A 15852-nucleotide genomic window follows, 5' to 3' on the forward strand; every position below is an offset into this window, starting at 1 on the left:
AAACAGATTAAAAACAATTTTTTTTTTTTAAATAATTTATGATAAATAATAAATAATAATTCAATTATATATATTTATGTTCTATATTTTGTTATTATAAGAAAACAAAAATAATATAAAATTAGGCACATATTTTACTTTAAAAAAAATATATATATATATATAATAAAAATACAGTATATATAAATATATTAATATATATATATTTGTATAACAATGTTGAAACATATATACATTAATTTATATATAGCGTTCAAATTTTTCCTTTTTATTTTTATGATATTGTTCCTTGATCTAGAACACAAGTAATATCACCTTGAGAAGATATCCATTTAGTATCCTTATAATAAGCTACACCATCTTTTAATATAAGATGTGGTTGAATATGGAAGAAAGGATTTTTTTCTTTATCAGAACTAAGATTCTTATCTGGTATAACATTAAGATCCATATTATGAAATAATATTCTTTCTCCTATTTTTACACCATTTGGAGGAACAAGTAATTCTACTTTTTCATCGAAAGAACCACATAAAACCATTCCATGACTTTTTTTTCCTCTTAAAGATTTTTCTTTTAAATTAGCTAGAACTAAAACATATTTGTTAAGTAAATCTTCTGCATTTTTTTTATTTCGTAAACCACTACATATATCTCTAGGTTTATCTTCACCAAGATTAACTTTTAAACAATATAATGTATCGGCATCTGGATGTATTTCAACTTGTTCTACATATCCAACTAGTACATTCAATCTTGCGATATCATCTAACTTTTTGGCTTCTTCTACTTTTTTATTTGGTGCATTATTCTTATTTTGGGCATCCTTCTTTTTATTTTTTGCGCTTTCGTTAGTTTGAGCTTTATCTTGTTTTGATTCTTTGGAAATAAAATTGTTCTTATGTTCATGAGCATTTGTAGTATTTTTATTATTTAATAAATTTTCTAAACTATCTTTAACATTTAATTTTTTCAATGTACTAAAATTAGCTACGATAGTTTCTTGAATATGTAAATACCATCTATAAATATATGAAAATTCGATTCTTTCTTTTACAGCCATTTCATCTAATAACTTATGAATTGCACAAAAATAAAATATATCAACTATGGATGCATGCTTATTAGAAATTATATAAGACTTCTCACATAACAAATCATTTAGATGTTTCATATCCGACTGTTTTAATATGTATTTATCACTAGCTAAATGAAATATAAATTCTTCGTTCTCACTAACTTTTCCTTCATCTTCATTAAAAAGTTCACTATAACAATCGTATATATCAATTAAGGCATACAATGTACAAAAAAGATCCTTGTATGTTTTGTTCTTATATTGCAGGGTTATTTTCTAAAAATAAAAATTAATAAAAATTAATGAGAAGGAATAAGGATATATACTTAAATATATGTGTGCGTCCTATTTGGATTTCTTCATTATAATATATAAATTAAATAGAAAAAAAAAAAAAAAAAAAATTATGTATTTTTAAAATACATTCCTCAAATGTTGAAAAAAGAACATTATACAATATATATATATATATATATATATATATATGTTTTATTTTATTTTTACCTTATCGTAACATATTTCTGGTAATTTTAAACTTTCATTATCTTGTACAACTGTAACCTTTATATAATCAAGAACCAGTTTTAAAATATCTGATTTTATATCATCTTTTACTAAGGTTAGAACGCACATTTTGTACATATAAAATTTATATATTACATAGAATAATATTAATATATTTATGTAATTTATTCTATTTTACCAATTGAACCTTTTTTTTTTTTTTTTTCTTTTTTTCTAAATAAATTTTATTAAAAATAAATAAATGTAATATATATATATAAATCTTATGATATTTTATTTATGAAAAAAATATCAATTGTTAATTATTTTTATATTAAGTTATTAATAAATATTATTCATATTCTATATATGAATTATATATTTTTCTCTATAGTTTTATAGCATGAATAATTTTTATCATAAATATAAATATGAATATATAAATATTTATTGATATATTTATATTTTATAGGTATTTTTTTTTTTTTTTTAAAACCAAAAAAATAAAATCTCATTTATTATATAAAATATATATGTATTTTTTTATATAATAATATGAAAATTGACAATATATGGCATATATTTTATTTATATTTGTTACATATAAAAAAAAAAGAGAATATTTATTTTAAAGAAATGAACAACAAAAAAATATATATTATATATATATAATATTATATCGTTTTATTTTATTAATCTTTCTTTTAATATATAGCGGATTAACATGAATCATTTATTATTTGTTCATATATATATATATATATATATAATATAAACAATTTAATAAACCTTTATTTTTAAAGTGGGCCTTTTAAGAATTGCTCTTATTTATATGCTTATCATTGTACACAATATATATAAAAATATAATAATATAAATTATTTATTTTCATTATATTTTATTTTTTAGAATAATATAATTTTGTATAAAAGAATTATAAGTCTATTATATATTTTTTTTTATCATTAATTCAAATGCATAAAATATATAAATAAATATTTAATTATTTTTTTTATATATTTTTTTTTTTATTTAATCCGTTTGTATGCTGTATATATGAATTATAAAATATATGGACTTATAAAATAAGTATAAAATTATTTTCCAATTTAAATAATAAAAATTTAAATATATTTTTTATGTGATAAAACGCTATTTGGTAAAATACTTGAACATATTTGTTATTCACCTGATAAAAATAAATACTTTCTTTTTTTTTTTTTTGTCAATTAGAGAATTATCTCATTTGTTCAATCTAAAATATGTACTATTTTCTGGTATAGAAAAATATTATATATATATATATTAAAAAAAAAGGTACATAATGCTATTTATATAATCTTTAAAGATATCTATTATCATAACTAAATGCTTATTAATTATAATAAAAAAAATCTATTTCTTTTTATATTCTTATAATAGATAAAAAAAAAAAAAAAAAAAAAAACTCATAAAAAGAAGGAATTCTTTTAAAATATTAAACACACATTTTAATGTATAAATTTACCTATTCTTTTTACATTTCTTTATTTCGTTTAACAGTATGTACTTTTAAATAAAAATAAAAACACACATATATATATCAGTACATATAATAATATATATATTAATATAATAAAATTTAGCTAAGCAAAATATCATTTTTTTTTTTTAAATCCTTCACATATATATATAATATATATATATATATATATATATGTGCCTATATTTAATTTATATGTAAGGAACTTTTTCTTTCTTTTTTTTTTTTTCTTCAAATATATATACAAAATAAATATATTAAATGTTTATTTTTTCCTTTTTATGGAAATAACGATTAATAAAATTATATATCAAACAAAAAAAGGGTTAACAAAATGAACGTATGAAATAAAAAGATTCATATATTTATTGTATATGTAAAATTAATTATTTCACTTTTTTTTTTTTTTTTTTCTATTTCCACAGTTATGTTGTTAATTTCGTATATGTTGATAAATGCTTCTTTATCCCATTTAAAAAAAAAAAAAACAACTACAGAGTTTTATTATATAGAAGTTTATTGAAGAAGTGGAATTTCATTTTAGTTCCTTTTACTAACGTTATTCTTACTTTATATATAATATATAATTTTCTTATGAGGACCTTAAATATATATAAATATGAATTTTTTTTTTTTTTCAATTTTAAGAAAATTATGATATATAAAATATAGTAGCTATATATATTTATATATATTATTATTAATTTAAAAAAAAAAAAATCTTATATATCTATATATATATATATTATATATCTATTTATGAATATAAATATATATATATATAATATGTTCTAATTATATATAAATGAACGGAAAATAATTTTCCAATACGGCACAAAGATATGAATATTTTGTGCATTTCCAGATTGATTATACTTATACATATATTAAAAATATTACATATATATATATATATTCTCATGAATTTATTGCTAGATTAATTTGTTCTTTTTTTTATGTTAAACATTTGATTAAGTAGAACATAACGATGTATAACAATATTTATATTTACAATATGGAAAACAGAAAAAAAAAAATATATATATATATATTATATATATGTATATGTTTATATATATTTGAAGGTTAAAGAAGTAAAAATAAATTATATTTTATTTTATATTATTTTTATTTTTTTATTATATAAAATATTTCTATTTTTTCCCATTTTTATAAAATAAATAAAAAAAAAATATATATAATATTTATATTTATGCATTTATATATTTCAAATATACACATTATATATATAATATATATATATTTACGTGTATAACCTTATTTTAATTTTTTTTTTTTTTTTTTTTTTTAAGTTATATAAATTTCCATATAAATTGCATTATTGATTTAATATAAATTTTATATTTATTTATTTTTTTTTTATTTTTTTATTTTTTATTTTTTATTTTTTTTTATGAACAATAATTAAAGAGCAAATTATTTTATGAAAAAGAATAAAAAAAGGATATAAGAAAATAAATGTAAGAAATATAAGAATATGCAGAATAACAATGCAGTGCAATATAGTATAGAAAATATAATGAAAAAAAATAGAGACGAAAATAAGTATGTAGATCTTTGTGATATAAAAACAAATAATAATCATATAAAAGTTAATAAATATATAACATGTGATAATATTACATTTGAGAGTAAAAATAATAATAATTATTATTATGGTGCTATAAATAAAAGAGTTGATGAAAATTTACTAAGTTATAATGGAAGGGTAGATGATTTAAGAAATAGTAAGAAATGTGTATATTCAGAAAAACATATGGAGGATAAAAATATATTATTAGGAATGAATGAGGAAGATAATAAATTCCTTAGAAATGAGTATATAAAAGATTTTAATATGAATTATAATGATTGTGGACTTATTAATATAATGAGTAATCATTATAATAACATAATTAAAAATACAAATAAAGGAATAGAAGATAATATGAATTATAATTATGATACCTTATTAGAAAAATATAATTATAATAGCGAAACTAAAAAGGAAAAAAAAAAAGTGTTAATAGATAAGAATTATCTATATAATAAGGATTATTTATACGATGATAATATAGATAATGACAAACTTATGATTCATAATAGTGACATGAAAAAGGAATATCCTCTGTATGATAAAAATGTATGTATGAATAAAAGTTTCGATAATATAAAATTTAAGAGTGAAATTATAATGAGAGGAAACCAGAACAAAAACAACATCAACATGAACATCATCAACAACAACAAAAACAATAATAATAATAATAATAATAATATTCATAATAATAGTCTTCATATTTATAATAGTAGTCATAATTTTCATAATAATAATGATATTAATTCACTTGCTGTAACGAACGAAGAAGAATTAGAGAATAGGATGTACAACTTAGATTTTGACGAAGAGAAAAGCGAGTCTAATAATTTATTAGTTAATTATTCTCATGAAGAAAAAGAAAGCACACGTAAACTTAATATTTACAACCTTTTTAATAAATCTAATACAAATAAAAATAACAATGCAAATACTGGGATAATAAATTTTTTAAGAAATAAAAGAATGAATAAATATTCTTATGATAATAAGGGATTAAAATATGACTCTACAGAAATTGATTCAAATTTGAATATGAAAAAAAATTATATGACAAAGGGTTCATATGATACTTCTCCAAATTTAAAGGGATATACATATGAAAATAATGACATTATGAAAAAAAAAATGAATACAATAAATAATTTAAATAGGTTAAATAATGTAAATGAAAATGTTATACATCTGAAAGAAAATATTGAATATAAATCTATGATGAATTCTTTTGAAACTTTAAAAATATATGAGCAGGATGAAAATAACAAACAAAATAATATATATCTAAATAAGATTAACGAACACTCAAAATATAAAGACGACAATAATTTAAATAATGATAATAATAATAATGATAATAATAATGATAATATGATTGTTAAAAATGTTAATAATAATAATGATAATATTAATAATCATAATAATAATAATTCTGGTGATATTAAAAAATGTGCACAAAAAAAAATCAGCGAAAGAAATCCATTTAGTATTCATCACTATGTAAAACAAGAACATATGAATATAACTAATTTAGGTAATATAAATAAAAATAATATGTTAGTTCATAATATAAATAATAATTCTTTTGAAAAAGATAACGAAAAAATATATACTAAACAAACATCTATGATGCAAAAGAAAGGTATTGATATTTTTAAAACACTATCAGAAGTACAAAGTGTGTGCAATATGAATCAAGATAATTTTTATGATAATAATAATAATAATCATAATATTAATAATAATAATCATAATAATAATAATCATAATAATAATAATCATAATATTAATAATAATAATAATAATCATAATCATAATCATAATAATCATAATAATAATAATCATAATAATAATCATAATAATTATTATTATAAGAATGATAAAAATGAAGCTGATTTGAAGAAAAGGAAATGCGAAATGAATTATAAGGAAATGAACAGTTCAAAGGTTGGAAATATAAATAATGATCACAAAACAATTACAAGTGAAAAGAAAGAATACTATATGAATATTAAAAGCGATTATCCTAATAATGTTAAAAGTAATGATATAAAGAATAATGATTGTTTAAAACATTTTGATGAAGATGGATCATCAAGTAAATATATTTCATCCCATTCAATGAATGTTTCTTCATGCGAATCTTACAAGTCCTTTTCTAAGAATAAGAAAAAAAAATCAAAAAGCTATTGTAAGGATAAAGGATATAATAATGAATCATATAAAATTAAAAATAATAAAAAGCTAAAATATTTCAAGAAGGAACCAAATATAGAAGAAAATAATTCTCAAAATAAAATCTGCAGAAATTCTTTAATTGGTTGTATAAGTTGTATGTATGAAGGTACTAAAATGTATTGCCATTGTCATAATATTAATAATAAAAATTTAAAAACTCTTATTAATAATGCCAAAAATTTTGATGATCTCACTAAAGGTTCACCAAATAAACAAAATAATAATAATAAAGTTTTAGCAGAAAAAAATATTATAACAAATAGAGGTATTAATAATAATAATAATAATGGAAATAGTAACAATAATAATAATAATAACTGTAATGTGAATTGTTCGAATGTTTTTTTTGATAATATAAATGAAAACATAAATCCCAAACGTGAGGATAGTTGTTTTAATTATAATGAAGGTAACAATAAAAACATTTATGATTATCAAAATAATGGCAATATTGTTATTAATAATAATAATAATAATCATGATAAAAAGTTAGAAAAAACATATCTAATTAATAAAAAAGAAGAACCCATAAATAGTTCGAAAAGGAATGTAAATATGATTGTTGATGATGTTAAAAAAAAGAATCAAGAAAATATAACAAACACGAAACTATTAAAAATTAATAATATAAATAATAATGTGATAAAGAAAAATATAAAAAATGAAACTTTATCATTTGATAAATATGAACGAGTAAATAAACAAGATGATGGTAGTAGTACTAAAAATAAAATTATAGAAGTTAATCAAAAAATGAACAAATTTAATGTTATGCAAAATCTGATGTATAACAATAATAATTGTAAGAAAGGCATGGAACAAAATAATATTAAATTATTTAAGAGAAACATAAAAAATAATACCACTAAATATATTAACAAAGATAATTTAATTAAAATTGATTACATTAGGCAACATCAAATATTAGAAAATAATCAAAAAGGAAAAATTTGTGATTTGAATGAAGAGAAAAATAACAATTGCATGAATAAAAATAATTTTATATATCATAATAATAATATAAATAATATTAACAAAAACAATATCAACAATAATAACAACAACAACAACAATAATAATAATAATAATAATAATAATAATAATAATAATAATAATAATAGTAATAATAATAATAATAATTTTATATGTAATAATAATAACAATATGTCAATAAGTGTATATGAAAAAAAAAACATGGAAAAAAAAATGTACAATATGAATGAAGGGAATATAATATTAAACCCATTAAATAAATTAATAAATTATAAAAATGGACTAGAGAAAAAAAATAATGATATATGTATCAACACACATAATTTAAAACTAAAAAAGGTTGAACAAAATGATGGCAAATATAGCAAAAGTAATGGTACTATAATGAAATGTAAATTGTATAATTTAAAAAAAAATGTTTATAAAAATGATAGTAAGGTTGTAGATATGCCCATGAAATTAAATGATTTAAATAATAATTCTTCTAGAATGTGCAACTTAACTAATTTATTAAAAGAAAATTCTGCTATGTGTAATAAAAAGGAATATGAAAATAAACTTGATATTAGACCAAAGCAGGAGTTTAATTCTAACAAACATTTTGATAAAAAAGGAGAAATAAAAACTATTCTTAAGAGTAATATTAATTTATATAATAAGAAGACTAAAAAGAAAAAAAATGAAGATGTTAGTTTAATCAAAATTAAAAAAGACGAACTGGTAATTAAACAAGTTAAAAAGTTAAATAAAAATTGTTTACTTAAAAATATACAAAATGTAGGGAATATCAAATCATATATAAACAGAGATATTTTTAAAGCTTTAGAAAATGTAAAAAGGAATAATCATAAAGTTAACAATGAAGATATTAGTAATAATACTACATGTGAAAAAGAAGAGGCAGTTATATATATTAAAAATAAATTAAATACACAAAGGAAATGGAGAAGTGATAATATTATTACAAACAAAGGAAAAGAGGATAAGGAATATATAATCAAATGGAATAAAAATAATGGAGTTTCTATATATTATAATAAAAATATAAATGAATCCAATAATATATTGAATGGAAAAAGTTATTATATAGAAAAAGATTTTGATGAAATGGCACAGGATAAATGCCTTGTTCATATGGAATGTTTTAGTAAAAATGATAATATTCAAAATATGTATATTAACAAAAATAACATATATAATAATAGTGATATTAGTAGTAATAATAATATTGAAAATTTTAATTCATGTTCAAATGATAAAAAAAAAAATATACATAATAGTATACTTGTTGAAGCCTCTCCAAATGAAAAAAATATGAATATGGAGAAACATAATGAGGATCTAAATAATATATATTTAAATAATATTAAAGTTGAAAACCAAGAGGAGGTGAATAATTCATGTTATTATAATGATTTGTATGAATCTAATTTAAAGGAATATGTTGAAAGAATTACATGTCATAATAGTTTGGAAAAAAAAAATGATCATAAAGAAAAGGTCCAAGAAAAAAAAATAAATAATGGTTCTAATATATACACTTTTAATAACAATGAAGAAAGAAATTTGTTTACTATGAAAAATAAGTTGGAGCAAAATAATTCTGTTAACTATATGCCCAATGAAAAAAATTTGGACATAGAAAATAATACAATATTACTAAATGATATAATATTAGGTAATGATATAAAACATATTGAAGGTATTGTAAATTATGATAATGAAAATATAAATCATTTAAATAATAATATCTATAAATATGATGAAAATTTTATATCAAATGTTCGTGAACTTTATAAAAAGAAATCAATGAATTATATGAACAAAAAATATTTGGATGATTTAAAGAAAATTTATTTTTTACTTAACCAATTTACAAACACTTATGGAACATGTAGTGATAATTTAAAATCCATTTTACAACTTCTTAAATATGAACTCGACAAAGAAAAAAAAGAAAGTGAATATTTTTCAAATAATCAAAAGTTTTTATATTTTGCTGTTCCTTTGATGAGCCAAGATAATAGTTGTGACAATAACATAAATGATGAAGAGAAAATTAAAGAAATAGAAAAAAATGAAAAGATATGTGAAGAGGCACAGAATGGTTCAATGCTAAATGGAAAGGAATATATTTTAGAAGGTATTACATATAATATATTAGGAAGTTATAAAAATTCAGATGCAGTAAATAATATCAAAAAGGATACAAAAGAATCCATAGAAACAAAAAATGATAATATACGAAATTCTGTTAATAATAATAATGATAATTGTGATAATATTTTCAATAAAAATAATAAATTGAATGTGAAGAGAATATATAGAAATATGAATAAATGGATAAAAAAAAATAAAAAATATCCATTCAATAATAAAAAAATAAACTTTAAATATTTTATTATGAACAATAACAAAAAGGATAAGAGTTGTAAATGTTGTATTAAAAAAAATATATTAAATAATGAAAAAATATTATTAAGAATGAATATATTCACAATACGACATAACAATCATGTCTATAAATTAAAGTTCAATAATAATTTTGTAATTAAAAGAAATAAATTGATTAATAAAAAAAATGGTAAACTATATAAGTTTTATCCATTCTATAATGAATTATTATTAAAATGTCAGAATGGTCAAAATGAAAAAGAAGAGACAAATGAAAAATTAAAATGCTTAGATAAGACAATTAGGGAACATATAGATGATCAAGAGGATCATAAGATTAATGATAATAATAATAATAATAATAATAATAATAATAATAAGCTGAATAATCAGTTAAATAATAAAACCGATGATGTTGTACATATTGATATTAATAACAATGGAAATAATAATATGTATAATAATGTTAATGTGTCCAATAATAATAATAATATTTTAGATGACTTATTTATCTCAGATGATGACATTAATCTTATTTATATGTATAAAACTAATAATAATATTGAAAAACAGTATAGCTTAGAAAAAATCAATATTAATTAAAATGAAAAATCGTGTTTATATACATTAAATGAGAATAATAAAATGATTACTTTTCCTTATCAAGAAAAAAAACAAATGAGAATGACTTTTTTTGAAAATTTGTTTTTTTTTTATATAAAAAAATGTGATATTGTATATTTCTATTCATATATACAAAATGGCATATCATAATATTAGTATTAAAACAAAAAAAATAAATCTACATATAATATACATTTATTTTTTACGAATACATACGGAAAAAAATAAATAAATAAATAAATAAATAAATAACAATATATAAATATATAAATATATATATATATATATATATATATATTAAAATCATTTGTATAATTAAATATTGTATTACGATGATACCAATATATGTTTATGTTAATAAAAAATGTCCGTATATCCAAATATTTTACAAGCTATTTTCATAATTAAAACATTCATATGAATATAGGTCTACATATATATATATATATATATATATATATATATATATATATTTATATATATGATATATATATATATATATATATATATATATATATATATTTATATATATGTGTATTTTTTTTTATTATTTTAATAAGACGATTAAATAATTGATGTTGCATTTATTTGTTTACAGTTTGTTCATTTTTTAGTGATTCATTTATAAAAAAAGAAAATATTATATATATAATGTGCAGTACATTTTGTTCCCATATTTTTTTAACTCACATGAATATATATATTTTAATTATAATTTTTTATTTTTTTTATATTTATAACTTGATTTAATACACTTAAAAATAGAAAAAAGTTCAACATCATTTTGACAAAAAACAAAAAACAAAAAACAAAAAACAAAAAAAAATAACAATATTAAAATACCGTAAAAATTTAAGTGAAACTTATTTTATAATTAATACGTTTCTTTAATTATTATATAATATATATTATGATCAAATATATGCTATTATAATTTTGATAACACTACAGTATTATTATGTCTAACAATATTATAGGTGTTCAGGATATTTTTGTGTTTATACTTTTCGTTTAATAGTAGAGCAATGTTTGTGTTACTGATATTTATGTGCCTTAAAAAAAAAATAAAAAAAAAAAAAAAAATCCCATTAGAAATGTGGATATATATATATATATATATATAATATATGTATCTATTTGCCACAATAAAAAAATATTTTTTTTCTTTTTTTTTACTTTAATGAAGGTAAAATTAAAAATTTATACTGATCCAAGTCTTGATCCATGTCCACTAAATGGTTATTACTTACATCAAGTCTATAAATTTATTAATTAAAAAAAAAATATATATGTATATGTATATATGTAATATATTATATATATATGAATATTTTATTTTCGTTTTATAAATAACTTTTCCAATAATTTGAGATTATATAAATTTTTCATAAGAAGAACAAAATTTTTCAACTGATTATTATTCAAACACAGTTCCCTCAAATTATACAAAAAATTTAAAGTCCCTTTACCGCTGTACCTGGTATGATTTGTAAAAGTAAAGAAATATACAATAAATAAAGTTAATATTATACTACTTAAATATATATATATATATATATATATATTTATTTATTTATTTATTTATGTATATATGTACTTATTTATATTTACCATTCCGATATGGAATTATTTGATAAATCAATTTTTGGTATAAAAAAGGCTTCGATCATAAGGGGATATACAATACTGCTAATATTCAAGTGCGTTAAATCCAGCATCTCATTATTATTCCCTAATATAAAACAAAACGAAAAATATAATTAACACATAAGAATATATATTAATTTATAAATGTCTATCTAAATTATATATATGTATATTTTTTTTTTACCCTTTTCAGTAGTCTCGTAATAATCATGGATACGTTTCCTGTATAAAATATATATATATATATATACATATTTATATATATATTAATATTTTTGGTATTACAAAAAAGTGATATTCGTCTTTTCATAGATGCATGAAAAAATAAAAGAAAAATCACATCTTACTTTATTAGCATCTCAGTTTCTTGATCTTTGTAATATTCTAATCTAAGAAAATCAACATGTTTCAAATAATCTAGTACTTTTAATGCCTCTTCAAAATGTTCAATCCTTTTCAATATTTCAAACCTACAAGAATAATATTATAAATAAATAAATAAATATATATATATATATATATACATATATATATATATATAATATTATTTCCTCACTTTGTGTATAGAGCAAATTTGCAGTCATTCTCTAAAAGCAATAATTCATTAATTTGTTCAAGCTCCAAATTTAATAAATGTAAATCCATATTTGTACTTATATTTAACATAATATTTGCAGAATTTATATATTTATAAAAATTATAATATATTTTATTTTGGTCATTATTATCATGTATATTATTTGAGAATTGGTATATGCATTTTCTATTATATTGATTTTCATCTAATAGTATATTAAAATGTTCGCATTTCGAAATTTTTGTTATATCAATTTGGCAAATTATGGAATATTCATATTTGTTATTTTCTTTTGAAGAATTATTATATAATTTGTATATATCTTTTAATATATTTTGTTCATAATGTATTTGGTGTGGTATATATATATTATATTTATAATAATATAAGATAAATTTTATATATGGGATATTACCTAAAGATAAATCATTTTTATCAAATTTAAATGAAAATACAAAGGATTCTTTATTATTACTATCATTAATATTATTATTATGATTAATATTATTATTAATTGTTATTATATGTTTATCCCATGAACCCTTTATTTCCTTATTGTTATTATCATAACATACACATTTCGATATATTTAGGTTAATCAAATTAGGAAAGAAAAAATATATAGAATTATTATTTAAAAGGATGAAAAAAATTTCTTCTTTGTCATTTCCATTTTGAAAAAGAAACCATTTATAAAATTCCCATAAACTTTGATCAAAGGGATCAGTAAATATAGCATTCTTTATTAAATTTAATTCATTATTAATATCTATTATGGATTTTTTCAAGGAATATTTTAAAAACCATGCTGAAAAATTTGAAAAATTATTTTCAATTAACATTTTGGATAACTTATAATTGCTTTCATATACATCAAAATTAAAACATCCATTTGACTGATTTGATGGATTCGATTCATTTGATTGGTTTGTTTCATCTATATTCTTTTCATTATCTTTATTTTCAATATTAATATTATTTAATTTTTTATGTACAATATGTATACAAGATATTATATAAGATCTATAATTCCAACAATGATAATTTCTATCATCCTTATAAAAGGAACTTTTACAATATTCTAATTCATTTAACAAATCTTTCATATCTATTAAATTGTCTTTTAAGCAATATTTTATAATCCATAATTTATGAAACCATAATTCATTACACTTATTAAATGTTTTCAAAATATCTTCCACCATGCTGTTTTCTTCTTTCAATAGTTTTTTTAATTCCTCCCGAGTTCTCGTCATATCACATTTCTCATCTGTTACAATAAAAAGAAATCATAAATTAATATAAATTATATAACATAAGGTATAGAAAATAAAAACTATATAATGATAAGATAAAATAAGATAAAAAGATATACACAAAAATATATATATATATATATATATATATAATTATTTATATAATACCTTCAATTTGGTCCTTGACTTTTAAATATTCTGGTTTAATAGATTCAAAATATTCCCTTCTATAATTCCATAATGTTTGTAAATAAGGACATTTCATTAATATAAGAGACGTCCTATCAATATATTCTTTTTCATAACTATTCGTTTTCTTCTTTTTAATTAAATTATTAACCAAGGGAATTAATTCCTTTACCTTTTGTAACCTTGCTTGCTCTTCTTCTTGCGCTCGATTTGCTCTTCTTCCATGCATGATGTTTAATAACCATCAAAAATTAAAAATATATATATATATAAATCATAAGGTATTTCCTTTTTCTTTCTTTATAATTATTATTTTAAGTTTATATACATTTGATACATAGAACAAAAAATCAGTTATTTACAGTTTAATTTATAATATATAATTGATATATATATATATATATATATATATGTTTACATTTATATATATTTTTATTTATTTGTATAATTAAAAATTTTATATTTATATATAATTTGAAGTTATAATTAATAATATAAAATTAGATGTAAAAATAAAAGAACAGATTTGTTTATACACCATAAGTAAATATTTATATATATATATATATATATAATATACATTTATATAGTACTTAAAATAAATGATAATTATAATAATAATAATAAATTAACAACTTCTATTATTATTATATACTTAATAATTTATATATTTTATTTTTTAATGAGAAATAGGAGAGTGTTAAATTTAAGTTGTACGTTTTAATATAAATTCGACAAATTAAATATATGTATATAATATATATATATATAGATTATAATTTTCACTTATCTAAATTATTATATATATATTATACTTACAATTTATAATAAGATAATAATAAATTAGTGGATGCAAAAAATGTTTATATATTTTTATAAATATTTCATGAGATCTATTAAAATGGTAAAAATATTTTTTATATCATTAACAAAATATTATTATAGGCGTATTATATATATATATATATATTTATGTTTTTATTAATAATTCATATAATTTATGTATTCATTTAAAAAAATGTAATATGGTAGTTTATATGAGCTTATGTTTTTTTTTTTTTTTTTTTTTTTTTTTTTTTTTTTTTTTTTTTTTTTTTTTTTTTTTTTTTTTTTTTTTTTTTTTTTTTTTTTTTTTTTTTTTTTTTTTTTTTTTTTTTTTTTTTTAAAAAAAAAAAATTTTTTTTTTTTTTTTTTTTTTTTTTTTTTTTTTTTTTTTTTTTTTTTTTTTTTTTTTTT

At 17.5% G+C, this 15852-nt stretch overlaps 3 protein-coding genes across 3 annotated transcripts; 1 reads left to right on the forward strand and 2 right to left on the reverse strand.

The window, feature by feature from the left end:
* Positions 1-274: 274 nt before the first annotated feature.
* On the reverse strand, positions 275-1711 carry PGSY75_1442300 (putative tRNA binding protein; the record flags this gene model as incomplete). The annotated part of the gene is made up of 2 exons (XM_018788109.1): positions 275-1354; positions 1583-1711. 2 exons carry the CDS (start codon positions 1709-1711, stop codon positions 275-277), a joined length of 1209 nt encoding a protein of 402 aa, XP_018639481.1.
* A 2891-nt stretch (positions 1712-4602) lies between these two features.
* Positions 4603-10926, forward strand: PGSY75_1442400 (hypothetical protein; the record flags this gene model as incomplete). Its single annotated transcript, XM_018788110.1, has 1 exon — positions 4603-10926. The coding sequence occupies one exon, from the start codon at positions 4603-4605 to the stop codon at positions 10924-10926; it is 6324 nt and encodes a 2107-aa protein (XP_018639482.1).
* A 949-nt stretch (positions 10927-11875) lies between these two features.
* Positions 11876-14845, reverse strand: PGSY75_1442500 (putative protein prenyltransferase alpha subunit; the record flags this gene model as incomplete). Its single annotated transcript, XM_018788111.1, has 8 exons — positions 11876-11999; positions 12124-12204; positions 12302-12424; positions 12559-12679; positions 12779-12816; positions 12942-13064; positions 13151-14441; positions 14596-14845. The coding sequence occupies 8 exons, from the start codon at positions 14843-14845 to the stop codon at positions 11876-11878; spliced, it is 2151 nt and encodes a 716-aa protein (XP_018639483.1).
* Between the last annotated feature and the right edge of the window lie 1007 nt (positions 14846-15852).

The sequence above is a fragment of the Plasmodium gaboni genome, chromosome 14 (genome assembly GCF_001602025.1).
Source record: "Plasmodium gaboni strain SY75 chromosome 14, whole genome shotgun sequence".
Taxonomy (NCBI): domain Eukaryota; phylum Apicomplexa; class Aconoidasida; order Haemosporida; family Plasmodiidae; genus Plasmodium; species Plasmodium gaboni.